Genomic DNA, 19,201 nt, shown 5'->3' with positions numbered 1-19,201 from the left:
TAGACGTATGATAGACTATATCAGTGATAGACATATGTTAGACTATATATTTGATAGACCATCAATGATCACAAAGACAAATGTCTATTAATGATAGTTTATCTAGTAATATAATCCAACAAATGTCTCAATCTATCTAATAATATAGTTTATCACTAATCAGATGATAGATATAGATGAATGATATATGAGGGTAAAAAAGTGTTAGAATCCATATAAATGAATTAAATTTATCAAACCCATCAGTTTAAGCTTTTGGGTTAACTGGTGATTTATTCATTTTCAAGATGGTATCAGAGCGAGAGGTCCTGTGCTTGAACCCCTCCCCATTTATTATAATTTCCATTCGTTGGATCTTGCTTCTTACTGTTACTCGCAAGAAACTAAGTATTTTCTTTTAAAATTTTAAATTCTTTTTAAACAATATTTTATTATGTAAACTACCAAATATATTCGGATCTTTTTACCCAAAAAGCCAAAACTGCTGCAGTGTAACGGTATATTTAGCGGTGGACCCGTGTGCGCCATCCGCCGTTGTATCATTAGCGTTTGACCGTAGTTTTAAAAATTACCACTTGTCGCCACCACCAATCCGAGCCATCGCCAAAACTGGACACCAATATCCGCAGCGCCGAAACCAAAACCGCCACTCGGTTTTCTCTGTCCTGTTCCTCTATAAAGTTCTCCATTTCAAACAAATCCCATCATCGATCGTCAACACAAAAATCCAATCAATTTTCATATTCATCTAAATTCTTACAAATCTTTGATCTTCTGATTAACCCATGTCGACTGCTGGTCAAGTCATCAAATGCAAAGGTATTACTCTCACTCGCACTCTTTCGGATTCTTCTGGGTTTTGATTACCCAGTTTTTTATCTTTTGGTTTCTGTTTGTGGAGATTGAACTTCTCTAACTCTCTTTGGATCCCTTTTGATCAGTCCTTGGATTGCAAAATATAACTAAACTAATGCATTAGGATTTAGGTAGCTGTTCCTTGACATGTCTGGAATCTGTTTGATTTAAGTTCTGAATGAGAAATATAGTTTTTGATTTCTGTCTTATACATCCAATTGTATAAAATTGAGTCTTTTATGTTCTCCTTGATTCTATTTAGACTGAAAAACACTCAAAATTTATGGGCTCATCTTTCATCTGTTGCTTATGATGTTTTCTTACTTTTGTGTGTGTTACAGCTGCTGTAGCGTGGGAAGCTGGAAAGCCACTTGTGATTGAGGAAGTGGAAGTGGCACCACCACAGGCTAATGAAGTCCGTGTCAAGATCCTCTTCACTGCTCTCTGCCACACTGATGTTTACTTTTGGGAGGCCAAGGTAAACAAAATGCTAATTTGCATTGCAAACATGTTATGTTTTCCTATATATATATCTGCTTGCTTGTAGTTTGGACTTTATGGGTGGTCTTTCTCAAAATGGCTTCTTTAATTTTTGTACTGTTTCACTTTTCAGGGCCAAACGCCTCTGTTTCCTCGCATATTTGGGCATGAAGCTGGAGGGTATGTTTAATCTTATCCACTCATTTTCAAGTTGTACTGCAAATGGAATCTCTGTTATATTGGTTGGTTGTGTTTTAATTTGGTGTGTTGTTAACAAACAGAGTTGTGGAGAGTGTGGGGGAGGGAGTGACGGATCTGCAGCCAGGAGACCATGTTCTTCCGGTGTTCACTGGGGAATGCGGGGATTGTCGCCATTGTCAGTCGGAGGAGAGCAATATGTGTGATCTTCTCCGGATCAACACCGACCGCGGTGTCATGATCAATGACGGCAAGACGAGGTTCTCTATTAACGGACAGCCCATCCATCACTTTGTAGGAACCTCCACGTTTAGCGAATACACTGTCGTCCATGTTGGATGTCTAGCCAAGATCAACCCGGCTGCCCCTCTAGACAAAGTTTGTGTTCTTAGCTGCGGAATATCCACAGGTAAGGAGATTGGAAATTGGAGAGTTGAGAATATGAATAAATGATTAGATTACATATTATAGACTCGTGAGCTGAATCAATTTGGTTTTGTGTGATGAAGGCCTTGGAGCTACTTTGAATGTGGCAAAGCCAAAGAAGGGTTCATCTGTTGCAATCTTTGGACTTGGAGCTGTTGGCCTCGCTGTAAGCTTACTAAATCAATTAAACTTCTAAACTCGTAGATTCTGATTTAGATTTTGATCATATTAAATATCGTTCTCTAACTTTGTTTTTAATTTAAGGCTGCTGAAGGAGCAAGAATTTCCGGGGCATCCAGAATCATTGGTGTTGATCTCAACCCAAGTCGATTTGAAGAAGGTACAATCACATAATATAACATAACTTGAACTTCTTATATATATAATAAAAAACTTTCTTAGTTTTGATGGGATTTATCATATAATTTTTGGGCTTGTTTTTGTTTGTTTTTTTGATAATTGCAGCAAAGAAATTTGGCTGCAACGAGTTCGTGAATCCAAAGGATCATAACAAACCTGTTCAAGAGGTGATTGCAGAGATGACCGATGGAGGAGTCGATCGGAGCGTCGAATGCACTGGAAGTATCCAGGCCATGATCTCTGCATTCGAATGTGTCCATGATGTAATTCCTCATCAATTTCATTCTCATTCTCTCTCTTACGCTTTACACGACAATATCCATAAAACAAAATTGTTGTGTTTGACAACAGGGGTGGGGTGTTGCTGTGCTCGTCGGAGTGCCAAACAAGGACGACGCATTCAAAACTCATCCGATGAATCTCCTGAACGAGAGGACTCTCAAGGGCACCTTCTTTGGAAACTACAAGCCCCGAACCGACATTCCCGGGGTGGTCGAGAAGTACTTGAACAAGGTAAGATCCGCAAAACCCAAAACCCAAAACCCAATTGAAGAGGTTTTAATAATTTTGAGATGATTCTGATTAGCGAGGGATTGTTGTAGGAGCTGGAACTGGAGAAGTTCATTACACATTCTGTGCCGTTTTCTGAGATCAACAAGGCGTTTGAATACATGCTGAAGGGAGAGTCCATTCGCTGCATTATAAAGATGGGAGATTGATTTGTTGAGGGAAGAATCATTGTTATTGTGATGTTTTTAAGTGTTGTGTGAGAACTCTGAATCTTCGGTTTTTCGTTTGTTGAAGGGGAAATTAAGATGCGTTGATGTGCAGTTTGATCGTTACAGTTATGCATTTCTTCTCAATAAATTATAACATCACTTCAGCTTATATGTCTATCTTTATTTTGCTATCCTTTTCTAAATCAATTTTGAACAAATTATAGGGAAAGAAAGCATAATTTCCAAAAATAGAAAATTATATATATATATATATAATATCACAGGTTAAGATCTTGTGGACATATTTTGTCTAGTCCTCAAAGTTGAGTAAATTTTTCAATGTTGTCATATTCGGTAAACCCCATTTGATGAAAGAGATTCTAAACTGTTATAATTTTAATGTTTGAAAATTGCAAATGGCAACAAAATAATAAGCTAGATCTAATTATTGCGATTACAAAATTAAAGGAGAGAAAAATTTACGTGGTTTGAATTATACCTACATCCACGAGCGAAGTGACAATAATATTTTTCACTAGTGTTCAAGACGGGATTACAGAAAAGCACAGTGAAACATTCACCAAATCTCCGGTATACCCAAAATATTAAATTCGATTACAAAATTAATTTCCAAATGGGGGATTAAATAAAAATTAGAAAAATGGTGAAATTCACTCAACTCAACAAATCAGTGAAATTGATTTCACTCACAAACTCGCTCTACATTTCAATTCAAGCTGGGGTGGCCTCCTTATGCATAGAGCCTTCATTTCGACGTAGGACAGCAAATTACTTCATTATACAGCCATGTAACTGTCACGAATTCCGTGAATGACATTTTTAACTGATTGAAACTCGAATTTGTAGCAGTGATAACTTTTTTTTTTTTTGACAACTTTCCATTCTTATTGCCTATTTTGTTCTTCTCTTTCTCACTTTCTCATATTATTCTTTTCTTTCTCTCTTCTCGTTTTTTCCTTTCGCTTTCGTTATTTTCGTTATTTTTCTCTTTTCTCCCAATGATGAAGGGAGGAAAATCAGCAGGAATGACCATTTTCTATCATTTTGTGTCACATTTATTTTCCAATAAATGACAAAATTGGAATCATGAGCTAAATTTGTTGTGCGGTGGGTGGAACCACTATCTTGAAAACAAAATCGGCACGACCTTGGTGCTAAAATTGTTTTACTGTCGGTATGCTCCCCAAGGTTAACACAACCTCAAACTCAAACTTGCACTCGTCGGAGTGGGAGTGAAATCATGAAGAATAATAGAATGAAGAGTGGAGGTGTAGAACAGGAGAGAAGTATTGAATGAATCGGATGATTGAAATTGTTAGGGAATGACCCTTATTTATACGGATGAAGTGACCAAAAAATAACCAACTTTCATCCATCAACGTATCCTTCAATTCTTTTGAGTTCGCCACGTGGATTTGAATTTGTAGAAGAAATTTGTCCCAAAAAGTAAGCTAGGCCCGAGCCGATTAGCGGCGACGCGCGTGTTAACCTTGGCCTTGGCTTACCTCACACCAAGTTTATAAGCCTAATACACAGTCAATGCTTATAATCCAAATTCTCAAATGTTATGCTTCCGATGTGGGACAAAACAAGTTTTAATATTTGTCATTTCCAACAATCCCCACGAATGACAACATAGTAAAAAGAAGTAAGAAGAATGATTGAATTTTTGAGCAAAGGATAAGAAACTTAAGCATTAATATCATTCGATTTGAATTAATGTATAATGAAGTAAGGCAACAACCTAAATAATGAAAGTGAGATACCTTTTGCAGTTCCAGTATTTATAGGTGAGACCCCCACAACACGTTTGAATCCTCGATTTTGATTCCGCGATAGTTGTCAAGTGCTTTTAGTGGCCATGCACATACACCTTGGGTCATCGTGAACGCTCTAAAAAGAGGCTTTACAACTCTTTCATAGAAGGTGACCTCTACTTCAAAGTCACGTTGTTGCTTCATCAAGTCTATTATAGATAAACCACTAAAAAACTGAGCTATGAAGACTTTGAATATTATCCATCAAGTCCACGCATGGACCATCCAAAAAGGGCTATGGATTCACATGTTTCACCGTATCCATCAAGTCCATTCATGGATCACCCAAATTAGGGCTATGGATTCACATATGCTTCACTACATCCATCAAGTCCGTACATGGACCACCCAAAAGAATGGTTATGAATTGAGCATCATGGTTTGGGTCCCATAAATCATATGAGGACTCCAGAATTACTCTCATTGTTTGGCCTTTGGTGAAAGGATCTGCTAAGTTTCTCTCAGACCTCACATACTCCAAAGACATAATTCCATCTTTCAGCAACTGTTTCACAGCTTCATGTCTTAAACGTATGTGGCGTCTTTTGCCATTGTACACACTATTTTTGGTAATTTCTATGGCAGCTTGTGAGTCACAGTGTATGGATGCACGTACAGATTTCCCCCACAATGGCACGTCTCTTAGAAGGATTCTCAGCCATTTAGCCTCTTGACTTGCCAGTTCAAGTGCTATGAACTCAGATTCCATGGTAGAGCGAGCAATGCAGGTTTGTTTTGCCGATTTCCATGAGATAGCTCCACCGTCAAAAGTAAACACATACCCGCAAGTGGAGCTCACTTCATCATTATCTGTAACCTAGTTTACATCATAATATTCTTCTAGCACAATATAAAATTTGTTAAAATGCAAACAATAATCCATTGTACCCCTAAGATACCTTAAAAACCAATGTAGAGGAGTCAAGTGATCTTTACTAGGGTTATGAGTGTATCTACTCAGTCTACTTACCGCATATACATATTAGGTCTAGTGTAGTTCATTAAAAACATGACACTACCTATGATCTTTGCATATTCGGATTGAGATACACTATCGCCCTGATTCAGTAGCATCATAAGATGTGCTTACAGGTAAATTATCAAAGTGATCAAATTTTTTCAGTATTCTCTCAATGTAGTGTGATTGACATAAGGAACCAAGTATTACATCAGCCTCTCCTAAATCTTTCATTTCAAAATGCGAAGAAATGAGTAATTTGGTCTCATTAATGATATCTAAGTTTGAACAAAAAATGAGCATGTCATCAACATACAAGCATATTATCACACAATCAGCTCCAAACAACTTTGAGTAAACACATGTATCATAACAATTTACTTTATAACCATTGTTTACCGAAGTGCCATTAAATTTTTCGTTCAATTGTTTAGGAGCTTGTTTTAGGCCATAGAGAGATTTTTTAAGCTTGCATACTTTATTTTATTGACTAGTAGCTAGAAAACCTTTAGTTTGTGTCATATAGATCTCCTATTTTTAAATCACCATTAAGGAAAGTTGTTTTTACATCCATCTAGTGTATTACGAAGCCTTGAATAGTTGTCAAAGCTATCAAAGATCTAATTGTGGCAATCTTGGTTACAGGAGAGTACGTATCGAAGTAATCAATGCAATACTTTTATGTGTGACCTACAACCACTAGTCTATCTTTGTATTTTTCTATCGTACCATATGGTCTCATTTTTCTTTTAAAGATCCATTTACACCTAATAGGTTTATTTCCTATAGGTAGATCTACCAATTCCCAGGTTTGATTCATAACTATGGAGTCTAGCTCACTTTTAATAGCTTCTTTACATAGGCTAGAATCTAAAATATTTATAGCTTCTTACTAGGTTTTACGATCTTCGTCTATCAAATACATGCAAGCGAACTGATGATCTATCTTGTCAAAGTTTTCTACCAGATAGGAAGTTAATTAGGAAATCAGGTCCGAAGCTTCTACTAACCTTTTGCCTTTTACTTCTCCTAGGTTTAGAATCTATTGCATCATTAGATCTAGGTTCAGGGTCTATCATATCAACAAAAGTGGAGCGCAATGACATGCATGCAGTTTTTGAAATACCACTAGATTCACCACCAGTTCTAATCATAGGGAAGATATTTTCAAAAAATATAGCATCTCTATATTCACATATTGATTTATCATTAAAGATCATGAACCTATATGCAAAACTATTTTGAGTATAACCAATGAAAACACAATTAAAAGTTTTAGATCCAATCGTTGCTTTTTTGAATGCTAGATATGCCACCTTTGCCAAGCACCCCCACACTTTCAAGTAGCTCAGGTTTGACAAACGCCCTTTTCAGAGCTTGTATGGTGTCTTATCCAACTTTTTGTGAGGGACCTATTAAGAATATAAAATAGGCAGAAAGTGCAGCTTCCCCCCACATATCATCAGATAAACCAGAACTTAATAGCATGACATTTATCATCTCTTTTAAAGTTCTATTCTTCCGTTCAGCTATTCCGTTCTATTGAGGTGAATATGGAGTAGTAAATTTGTGTATAATCTCACTTGATTCACAAAAATCCCTAAGCGAATTATCATTATATTCACCATCCCTATATGATATTAACATTTTTATCTTTCTACCTAATTGACTTTGTATTTCAGCTTTGAATTTCAAAAACATACTACTAGCTTCATCTTTAGATTTTAGGAGATATATTTTCGTATATCTAGAAAAATCATCAACAAAAGAAAAATAGTCATTTTTTCCACCCCTGCTAGTTGTATTTTTGAAATCAGCTACATGAGAATGAATTAATTCTAGGAGTTCAGTACACCTTGCAATGACAGGTTTAAAAAAAAATTTTTTAGCAAACTTTGCTTCTACACAGATAGGAAATTTTCAAGTTTCAAGAAAATCAAAAGGATTAATTAAATTTAAAGTTCTAAGCCTTTTAATCGATGCAATATTCATATGTCCTAATTTACCATGTCACACATCAAGAGACTCAACGATGTAAGCATAACTAGAATTAATTTCATTTAAAGAAGTAGTATTCATAACAAACAAACCATCTGTATGATGATAACCTTATCGGCCTCAAACACAATTCCAAGTCCGGTTCGGTTCAACAGACCTCCTGCCATTAATTCCTACGCAGGGAAGGAACATACAACACATTACTTAATGATAAAGTTTTGCCACATGTGAGTTTCAAGAGAACCTTCCCTTTCCCAAGTACTTCAGCTGTAGCAGAGTTCCCCATAATCACATAATCGCCATCAATAGAGTCTTGAAAGTCGTGGAAGAGGTCATGGGTCGAGCAGAAATGTCTGGACACTCCTATGTCAAGAATCCAATCGAATTTGTTCTTTACCAGATTTGCTTCCACAACCACAGCGGCAATTATGCCATCCGTCTCTGCAAAGTTGGCTTGTAGAGTAGTTATTTGATCTTTCAATCTTTCCTCTGGGTGCACTGATAGGATTTGTTCTCGGGTTTTCCGCAGATATAGCATACCAATTTTGATTTTTCAATTCTTCCACTAGCATTTTTGGGTTGGAGACCTTTGTTCTTTTAAGCTCTATCCCTTGCAATTTGCTTCCCTTTATTTTTTAACCTGTCTTTGGAAGCACTAGAAGATTCAACTAAGTTAGCTTTAACAGGGACTGAGAAAAGAGCTTATCCTTCAGCTTGTTGGCTTCCCTCATGCACACGTAATTGATCAGTTCTTTCAGAGTCAGGTCATTCTTATGTTTCAAGTGGTTGCGATAATCTTTCTAGGAAGGAGGAAATTTCTCGAGAGCAACACATTGACCTGAAGAATTTCGCACATCTTCATGCCTTCAGACATCACATTTGCCACTAGGTTCTCATACTCATGAACCTGATTCATGATCGGTTTGTCGTTTGACATTTGAAATCGCAACCATTTATTGACGACGTACTTTCTCCTGCCTGCATCATCCTAACCATATATAGACTCTAATGTGTCCCAAATGACCTTTGCAGATTTTTGGACTATGAAGAGATCAAATTCCAAAAAGAGAGTCGTTCATATGGTTGAGAAGATGCCCACGGACCGTTTTGTTGTCTTTGTCGAATTTTTTTTCTACGACAGTGGTAGTATATGTCCCGAGATCAGCAGCAACAACCGAAACGGTGTCAGCGACAATGGTAAGCGGATTAGTGACGACTGCAGTGATGGAAGTGGTAGTGACGACAGTAGTAGCAGCGACAGTGGTAGTGGTTGCAACGGCAATGGTGGCAGGCTGAGCAGCAATTGAGGATATAGTTGATCTCCAACTGCTCAAAGAAAATCAGTAACTTCTGTGACCATCAACGGTAGTTGGATTTGTTGAGTGGTTCCAATTTCGACAAATCGTTTTACTGTCGGTATGCTCCCCAAGGTTAACACAATCTCCAACTCAGACGTGCAGTCGTTAGAATGAGAGTGGAATCAGTCTCGTGCTTAGTTTAAGGTAGTGAACAGAAGTAGAAAAAATGAAGAACAATGGAATAAAGTGTGGAGCTGGAGAACAGGAGAGAAGTATTGAATGAATGAGATGATTGAAATTGGTAAAATTTGTCCCAAAAAGTAAGCCGAGCTTAGGCCCGAGTCGAATAGCAACAACGGCGCACGTGTAGGCCTTAGTCTTGACTTACCTCACACCAAGTTTGTAAGTCTAATACACAGTCAATGCTTATAAACCAACTTCTCAAATGTTATGCTTCCGATGTGGGACAAAATAAGTTTTAATATTTTTCATTCCCAACAACATTTTATTTAAAATTACTTATTTTACCATTATTCAAACCACACTATCTTATTCTCTCTCCTTTTTGTCTTTCGAGCAATTATCATTTTCTTTTTCTTCTCTCCCCCTCTCCCTGAAAATTTTCCATTCTCCCTCTCCCTCCCTCTCCCTCTCTCTATCTTTATTATACCAAATCGATTCCTCGCAAAATCCCTCTTTTGTAGGTGACGAGCAACAATTTGAAGCAGCGATGGTCTTGTGGTTGTTCTACACAGTGGCGTCTGAACCCATGACATTTCTAAGTCATGTTTTTTTAGTTTATTATATGAATGATAAAATTCGAAGGTTTTGAATGGCCTTAGTAATTGATTTGACAGACTTCTGATGTTATTTTAGTTAAGTTATGGTGACCTATAAAATTGAAAATTTTTATAATTATCAAATTATGAGACGATGATTTATAATGATTATGATTTATCGTGGTTTGAGAAATATTAAAGCTATTATTTTCAAACTACTAGATGTTGTACCATGGTGACTTCTCAATACACATACGTGTATGTGTTTCTGTAGTGTATGCATGACCAACTTTGCTATGCTATGCATCTAGAGTTTACCCAATATCTTGCTTCTAAGAACAGTTCATGCTAGTTTGACAATAGATCCATAGCTAGTTGGGATCAACTGTCGACATGCCAGGTCCTAGGTTAGATAGGGTAATTTGGGGCCGGTCGTGTCAATATCACCTACAATGACAATATCTTGCTTCTAAGTACCCTTAACAATAGCTACCTGAAATTACACCATCAAAATATCCTCACTAAACCAACAAGATACGTACATATCCTTCTATTTACACACTGCTCACGGCGACTTAATTCTCTTTTGAATTTTGTACTAACGAAACTTTAATAAAGGAGCTATATTAATAGGTATCAATATCTTAATCCTTATAAGAAGTAATATCCTAATTCTTGTTGAAATTTGCAGTAGTGTTGAAAATAATTTTCATCGTAGGACATGAGTTTTCTATTTTGACTCCATTATCCCAATAATCTTCCACTTGGAGACAAAACAAAAATATTTTCTTCCATTGCAACATCAGTATCCGATAATCTTGGAATAACTCAAAGTATTTTTCTCAAACGGTTTTCTGATCTTGAAAACTTCAAAGCTTGTCCTACAAATTCAAACAACTTGTAAAACAAAATAAAAAAGAACTACTCTCATCTATCTTTCCTCTTAGTTTGAGCAATTTACGTAGACTTGTCTCACAGACACAAAAGATACAACCACGTGCTCCCACTCAAATTAAGTATCCTTCTTCATTCTCAAACATTGAAGAAAGAACTTCTCACTGTTGACTTGATACCTCTATTTAAGCATGCCTGCTTGAATTGAGACCACTTGTTAATTACCTCAACAATTAGTGGATTCATCTTCTCGTATACAACTATTTGCTTATGCAACTTCATCAAGTCACTAATTCGTCTGACCAGCTAGGATCAATCCCTGACAACTTAAAGAACTTATTTTTGTTATCTAAATTCCTAATTGTTGTTCCTGCATTAATGTCTATGCAAGTTTGACACCATAAGGATTTTACTGGTTCGCTTCAATCTTGAGACTATGCAAGTCTTCTGAAAAAGCAAATTCTACTATGTTTGGAAAGATTCGATGAAGATCTCACTCAACATATCACCCACAACGACTATCTTGCTTCTAAGTATCCTTACAATGCCTAGCTAGAATTACATAATTAAAATATCATCACTAAACCCACAAGATACTTCTATTTACACATTGCCCACAACCACTCAATTCTCTTTTGGATATTTTGTACAAATGAAACTTTAACAAAAGAGTTATATTTACAAGAAGCTTCGTTGTAGGATTTCACAATAGTGTTGAGAATCCTTTTATTCATAGGAAACATGTTTCCTGTATTGGCTCCATTATCCTGACACGATAAAAGCTAGATCAACCATTTGAAGCGAGACTAAAATATCTTAAGTTTGTTTGAGACAATGATTGATGGAGATGCAACACATTTTTATTGGTATGAAGTCTTTTTGGATAAAAAGTGTTGATTTGGTTCGTGCTCTTTCGAGATGGTTCTCACCATTTTCATGGGAAATAAATAAAAGAAATATAAAATACTTTAATTGTAGAATTTCATATTGTTACGATTACTATCCTATCTAAGCTTACATTGAATACGAAAAGAGAATTATAAGAAGACAACTTAATTATACTTAGTTGAAGCCAAAGCGAGCATAACTCAGCGGTAATTGGTATATACCTCCACATGTTATTCTGAAAAAAAAAAAGATTGTACTTAGTTGAAAAATAAAGTTCGAAAGTTAAACAACTTACAAAATTCAACTTTAAAATATAATTCCCTGAAAAAAGATTTAAAAATACAATTAAAGTAATCTTATTCAACTTAGCCCAAGATGGTTGAGTAAAACCTCACAAAAAATTTTAATTCAATCAATTTCCATCACTAAGTTCTAGAATTGCTAAATTTAGAGTTACAACTTACACTTGCAACAAAGGGAATCACGGAAAACAACATCTTCAAAACAACCAAAAGAGAAACCAGGGAACAGTGACTAATTAGAAAACAATTGAATCAAATGGGAGCTTTCAAAGGTCAACACCCTCCAAGTTGCCATTTTTCTGACTTTCATTTTAAATGCCAAACAAAACCACATACGGTATCATCAATGGTATTTGTCGCCCACAAAAACAATACCTTTGCATTTGCTTGCTAATTATATATTCCAAATGCTTCTCTCTTCGCTCTCGTTTCTCTATAAATAACCCATCCCAATACACCTGTTTATCCATCCAAAAAGAGAAGCAAATCTCAAGTCTCCATACGTTATTTGAAGTGATGGCATTGTCAAGCACTGCTGGTAAAGTCATCAAGTGCAGAGGTAACAAAATCAAACCCATTAATTTGATTGATCTTGTGTTAATAATCCATTAATTTTTTACAAAGCGAGCATAGCTCAGCGATAATTGACATATATCTTCAATCAAGAGAGGGTGAGTTCGATCTCGCAGCTCTACCTATTTTACTCGAAAGGAAAACAAAATCCATTAATTTTTGTGAATATTGTGTTACAGCTGCTGTGGCGTGGGAAGCTGGAAAGCCACTGGTGATTGAGGAAGTGGAAGTGGCACCACCACAGGCTAATGAAGTCCGTGTCAAGATCCTCTTCACTGCTCTTTGCCACACCGATGTTTACTTTTGGGAGGCCAAGGTAAACAAAATGATAATTTAGATTAGATGGGTTTATTATTTCTGTTAACCAAAGCTTTTGTTTTGTCTTTATCTATTAATTGTCAAACATTTATCGGTGGTCAGAATCAAGACCGATGAGGAGCCAAGTACTTTTTTTTAGACCTTATGCGTCGTCCCCAAAACGACTACTTTAATTTCTTGTATTGTTTCAGGGCCAAACACCTCTATTTCCTCGCATATTTGGGCATGAAGCTGGAGGGTACGTTTGATTCAATCCTACTCTCTCTTACCTATTTTAAATATGATTAAATCACCAATGACCTCAACAGTTTACTTGTGAGCTTGGAAATTTACAGAAGACCCAATAAATGAAAATGGATACCATTTTGAACCTAAAAGCTTAAATTGATGAGTTAAGGTAAATTTAATTCATTTATAGATAGAGTGTGATGCATTGTTAATGAACAGAGTTGTGGAGAGTGTGGCGGAGGGAGTTACCGATCTCGAGTCGGGAGACCACGTTCTTCCGGTGTTCACTGGGGAATGTCGGGAATGTCGCCATTGTCAGTCGGAGGAGAGCAACATGTGCGAGCTTCTCCGAATCAACACGGACCGTGGAGTGATGATCAACGACGGCAAGAGCCGATTCTCCAAAAACGGACGCCCAATTTACCACTTTGTGGGAACCTCAACGTTTAGCGAATACACTGTTGTCCATGTCGGGTGTCTCGCAAAGATCAACCCCACAGCCCCTCTTGACAAGGTCTGTGTTCTCAGCTGCGGAATATCCACAGGCCTTGGCGCCACTTTGAACGTTGCAAAGCCCACCAAGGGCTCCTCTGTTGCTGTTTTTGGACTTGGTGCTGTAGGCCTTGCTGTGAGTTCAAATAACTATCTTTCTTTTCTTTCTTTGGGTTCTCCATTTTCATTATTCTCTCCTTCTGATTCTAATTCTTAGGCTGCTGAGGGTGCAAGAATTGCCGGGGCCTCGCGGATCATAGGCGTTGATCTTAATCCAAGTCGATTCGAGGAAGGTAAACCCGCTTTTAATGCCACCAAAGTTTTACATCGACTAGAAGAAGGGTAAGATCATGGATATATATGTAAGAGACAACATAATCATTGATACACAGAAGTCTTTTGGATGGAGCCAAAAGCAAAATCATAAGCGTTTATATTCAAAGTGGACAATATCAGAGTAACTCCTTTTTCGGCAACTTGCTCGACTATTAAGATACCAAATAGACAACCCTAGAATACGAATTAATGTCTAGGAATATGTGCATATTCATTTGTGTTTTTTAGTGTCCATTGGTGACATATTTCTTTGACTACACAGCCAAGAAGTTTGGTGTGAATGAGTTTGTGAATCCAAAGGATTATGACAAGCCCATCCAGCAGGTTAGTTCATAATTAAATATTGCTTTTCTTCTAATTGGGATTAGTTTTTGAAAGCTTAATATATATGTATAAGCAATGCATTATGAAGGGATTGAAGTTAATTATTTTGATTCATATATTAAACAGGTGATTGTTGAGATGACTAATGGAGGAGTTGATAGGAGTGTTGAATGCACTGGAAGCATCCAAGCAATGATCTCAGCTTTTGAATGTGTTCATGATGTAATTAAATTTCCTACCATTGATCCATTCATACATTTTTCTATTTCTTTTCCCTATTTATATATAGTACATATATGTGTTTAATTTCTTAAAAAAATAGATTGGATTATTATTAGGGTTGGGGTGTTGCTGTGCTAGTTGGTGTACCAAACAAGGACGATTTGTTCGCAACTCATCCAATGAATCTTTTGAACGAAAAAACTCTTAAGGGTACTTTCTTTGGCAACTACAAGCCCCGTTCCGACATTCCAAATGTCGTCGAACAATACTTGAACAAGGTTACAGTTTTATATTTCTATGAGTATAGTTCAATTAGTTAAGACACTTATCTCCGACTGACTATAGTTTAATAAATTTTTATGGTTGTTGCATTGCAGGAGCTAGAATTGGAGAAATTTATCACTCACTCGGTCCCATTTTCTGAAATTAACAAGGCGTTTGACTATATGTTACAGGGACACTCAATTCGATGCATCATTCGAATGGAAGATTGAGTTTGTCTTGTTGGTTTTAAAAAAAAACATGTTTCTTTTTTGTTTGTTTTCTGAGAAGTGTTTTTCCTCTGGTTTGTTCTTTGTATAATTGTAACTGCATGAGTTTTTTATTTTTGCTGTGGAGTTTCGTTGTATATTCAAGTGTTTGGCTGTAAATCGTAAATACAGTTTGATATTGAATAAACTACTCACTTAATATTATTTCTTTATTTTCTATTGGTTTTTAATAATATTAATTAAGTCAATGCTAATAAAATAAACCCACTACTCATTTGGCAACACATTTTAATATGCTATTACACTCAAATTTTGTATTTTAGTTATTTCTATAAAGGGATTTGAGTCACAGCGGTATCGCAATAGGATCCTTAAATATATACTACAATCAGCAAATTCTATGGCTTTTGGTATCAAATGTCACATGGATAAAATGATTCTTTCCACCTTTAGAAGAAACATTCTTATTCTTCTCTCAAAAGAGAAAAAAAATTGTGTGTATTCTTATTCTTATTCCAAAAGTTTGATGTTGTGGCCTAATTTTCTAAGATATTTAGCCAACGGTTAAGACATCTTGCTTCTTTCTTAAAAATAGGAGGTACCTCCCACCTTCTTATTTGTTGTTATAAAAAAAATCTAAGATATTTAAACATATATCTTTATTAAAATGTAGGATTTTGCCTTATTTTTGGGAGAAGTTAAACTAATATTTGTGTTTTATAATTAAAATAAGGTCAAATGGGTTTGAGATTGGTTTCAATTTTGCACTCCTGTACAAATAATGACCAGCGGATAGCGCACTAACACCCTGTACCAAAATTGCTATGTACCTTAGGGGATCACTCGAGACGCAGTCGTGCCCCCGTCTTCAAAATAGTGAGAAATAGAGGATGTAAATGGTCTCCATGGATCCGTAGCACGACATACCAATCTCCCCTATAAACACTCTAGGCAAGGAGACCTCACACTCTCCATCCCTCCTTATCTATAAAGAAAATAATAACAATAACCAAGGTAGGCTGCATTCTGCCACACAAACTCCTTATGAGAATTCGACACATGCACCTTGAAGAAGATTTTCACCCTCCAAAGTTCTGCTCCCTTATTCTCCCCAAACCTACTTACCCCTACTTGAGTTCTAATTAAGTATCGAAGTGCATTAGAGCACCACATCAGTGCAAGATTCTATGTAACCATGTATTTTTAGGATGCATGCGTAGGTGGCACCTCTGTGGCACCTACGTGGAACTCGCCTAGAAATCAGCATCAATAATTGACGTCATTTGTGGGAAAAAGAGTTGGTAGCCAAGTGACTCTACTCCCCCTCAACCTTCGCAACTAGGGATGACCTATGAGCGCGATACCGACTCTATTGAAAGGACACCTTTGAAGAGACAAACAGTTGTAGGGAGGGGCCACCATAGGAAGAGCCCTCAGCTAAAAAAGGAGAGAACTAGCGAGGTTCTCCTAACAAAGAACTGGAGCTTGTCCCCCATCCTCATGGGAAACAGGAAAGTCAACATCAGGATGAATTTGAGGCTCAACAAGAGGGAAAGCCTCATAAAATTCTTAGGAAGTAACACAGTCTTCACGTGGTCACATGAGGACATGTTGATAATCGACTCAAAAGTCATGGTGCACGGGTTGAACATCGATCTCGAGTATAAACCCGTGAAATAGAAACATCGCTCTATAGATACTGAACGAGGCACTGCCATAGCAGTAGAAGTCAAACAGCTTTTAAATGCCGACTTCATACGCGAGGTACAGTACCTACATTGACTCTCCAACATTGTCCTTGTTAAAAAGGCTAATGGCAAGTGGCACCTATGCAGGGATTGCATGAGCTTGAACAATACCTACCTTAAAGATAGCTTCCCCTTTTCCAAGATCAAGATAGACCAGAAATGGTCGACGGAATGACCGACCATGAGAAACTCATGTTTATGGACGCATATTCTGGTTTCAACCAAACTAGGATGCTCATGCTAGACTAAGAGTACACCTCCTTCATAACATACCAGGGGTTATATTATTATAGAGTAATGTCCTCTTTAGTCTGAAGAACATCAGAGCCACTTACTAAAGAATGGTGAACCGAATGTTCACCAAACAGACAGGGAGTAAAATTGAGGTATACATGGATAACATGCTTGTAAAAAGTACGAAACTATAAGGCTATCCTAAGACTTGAAACAATTGTATAGTCTTAAAGTAAGATGAGGGTAGCCACCACGCTTCCAAGGACCGTCATGGAGGGCTACACAAAACCAATTGGCAAGGAGAGGAGTAGCTCATGTCTATTATAAACCATTGTTAGGTCCCTTCTTTTATTAACAGGGATTACTCATGTTTCTCTTTAAAAAGCAAAATATAGGTAAAATATTTATAGAGTAATTAAGTTGGTAGATAAAATGATGAGAAATAATGTTGGATTTAGGTTTAAAAGACTAAATGAATAAAGCTTAGACCGTTTACTTCAAATTAGCTAAGAATAAGATGTTTCAAACGTCAGGCGCCAACCACTTTGAATTACACGATTCTACTTTTTAACCTACTTATCTCTAAGTGATTTTGAAGTACTAAATCTCATTCTAATATGTCTATTAGAAAAGAAGATTTAATTTAATAAAAACCAACCGCAACTTCAGGTGATGGTCCAATGTCTAGGCTACTTGAACAAAACCTTTATGTTTAAGGCCTTCCTCTCTGGGGTTTAATCAATTGAATTTTGAAAATAGTTCAACCTTTTCAGTATTGAATTGAAAACTCATTGATTGGTTAAATTAATTCGTTAACTTTTAAAAACAACTTAAGTGATAAAAAGATGTTGGAAACGCTTTTGACCTTTGTTGTCCCATTTTTTAAGAAGTTAGCTAATTGTCTATAATGAAGCTATGAAAAGGAAATTTAGCTCATAATGATAAAGTAAAAATAACATTAAAATTAGTTTGGAAATAGAAGAGATGATTAAAGAAGAAGGGAATAAAAAATAAGTTGTGAGGTTGTAATCCAAATAAACTTTATTCGTCCCTTTCGAACTTAGGGGAGTGAAAACTCGTTCTATTCCACAAAGACGTGCGATTACAAAATTTCCTTAAGTTGCAACAAAAGGAAAACGAGATGAAGAGAATAAATGTTTCTGAAATTTTATAAATAAAGTTGCAAATCACATGTAAAGATGGAAGTTCGCTAAAAACTAAACAAAATGTAAAAGGAAATCACATTTAAAAGAATAGCAAGTTTAAAAATTAAATTAGAACTATAGATTGATAAAGAAACTTTAAAAAACTCTTAAAAGTGATCAATGGATGAGGCAAAGAGTCGAGGGAGAGAGAGAGAATTTATAGAAAGCTTGAAGGTTGTTGGATACTTGAGAGAAGAGGCCAACCATCACTTTGCAACCTCTTTTACTAACTTTTTCATCTAACAAACTAACCTGTCTTGCATGGATGACATGTGGGACATAGAAGAAGGTGTCAAAATGATCAAAACTTGCGTTTCACTAAAAGGGCAAAATCGGTAGTTGGTAGAGACGTCTGGCGCCTAGGAGTAAATTTATGCACAAAAATGTAACACGTTATAATTCCGACTCTAATTGCTACCAAAAACTTATATTTACGTATTTAGACCATGATAGAATGATTATGCATGAATTGTACGTAAAAATAACCCATTAAGAACTATTTCTAAGTAAAAGAAAAAAGCCGAAGAGTATTAATTTAGTAATGATCACCTAGGAGAATGTAACCAGCTTCATGTGGAGGAGCATTGTGTATCGATTCGACAAACCATATGTCCTAGTATCCGACAATAGGCAACAATTTGATAACGTTAGTTTCAAAATATTTTGCTCAGACCTAGGTATTAGGTACCACAGCTCATCGCCCATTCACCCGTTAGCCAACAGACGAGTCGAGGCTGTCAAAAAAGTCATAAAAAAGAACTTGAAAGCCAAGCTCAAGGGCCTGAAAGGGTGTGGTTGGAAGAGTTGCCAAGCATGTTGTGGGCTTATTGGATTATTGCACTACCTTAAAGGGTGAAGCCCTGTTCTCGCTAGCCTTCGGCTTTGAGGTAGTCGTCCCATTTGAATTGAGCATCCCCTCACCTAGGGTCGAGAACTTCGATGCAGAGAGTAATGATGAAAGCCTTCGGCTGAACTTAGACATCCTTGATGAGTTTAGAGAATCGACACGACTTAGAGTTGCATCGTACAAAAATTAA

General features: G+C 36.6%; 2 protein-coding genes across 3 annotated transcripts; both read left to right on the top strand.

Moving 5' to 3' along the window:
* The first annotated feature begins 612 nt into the window (after positions 1 to 612).
* LOC111021701 (alcohol dehydrogenase class-P) lies at positions 613 to 3,207 on the top strand. Of its 2 annotated transcripts, none has more exons than XM_088119794.1 (9): positions 613 to 819; positions 1,197 to 1,333; positions 1,469 to 1,515; positions 1,617 to 1,942; positions 2,043 to 2,125; positions 2,224 to 2,299; positions 2,425 to 2,582; positions 2,671 to 2,832; positions 2,906 to 3,207. In XM_088119794.1, exons 1-9 carry the CDS (start codon positions 786 to 788, stop codon positions 2,966 to 2,968), a joined length of 1,086 nt encoding a protein of 361 aa, XP_087975920.1. In that variant the 5' UTR covers positions 613 to 785; the 3' UTR covers positions 2,969 to 3,207. The 2 variants fall into 2 exon arrangements, with proteins under 2 accessions (XP_087975920.1, XP_022154431.1); XM_022298739.2 differs by having other exon boundaries at positions 618 to 819; positions 2,922 to 3,207.
* A 9,189-nt stretch (positions 3,208 to 12,396) lies between these two features.
* On the top strand, positions 12,397 to 15,181 carry LOC111021700 (alcohol dehydrogenase 1-like). Its single transcript, XM_022298738.2, has 9 exons — positions 12,397 to 12,552; positions 12,746 to 12,882; positions 13,076 to 13,122; positions 13,332 to 13,740; positions 13,822 to 13,897; positions 14,203 to 14,264; positions 14,391 to 14,486; positions 14,603 to 14,764; positions 14,864 to 15,181. Exons 1-9 carry the CDS (start codon positions 12,510 to 12,512, stop codon positions 14,978 to 14,980), a joined length of 1,149 nt encoding a protein of 382 aa, XP_022154430.1. The 5' UTR covers positions 12,397 to 12,509; the 3' UTR covers positions 14,981 to 15,181.
* Positions 15,182 to 19,201: the final 4,020 nt, after the last annotated feature.

This window comes from Momordica charantia (genome assembly GCF_013281855.1).
Source record: "Momordica charantia cultivar OHB3-1 chromosome 11 unlocalized genomic scaffold, Mcharantia_2.0 BLBB01000011.1, whole genome shotgun sequence".
Classification (NCBI taxonomy): domain Eukaryota; kingdom Viridiplantae; phylum Streptophyta; class Magnoliopsida; order Cucurbitales; family Cucurbitaceae; genus Momordica; species Momordica charantia.
Note: the sequence above shows the minus strand (reverse complement) of the source record. Positions and strands in the feature narration are given on the sequence as shown.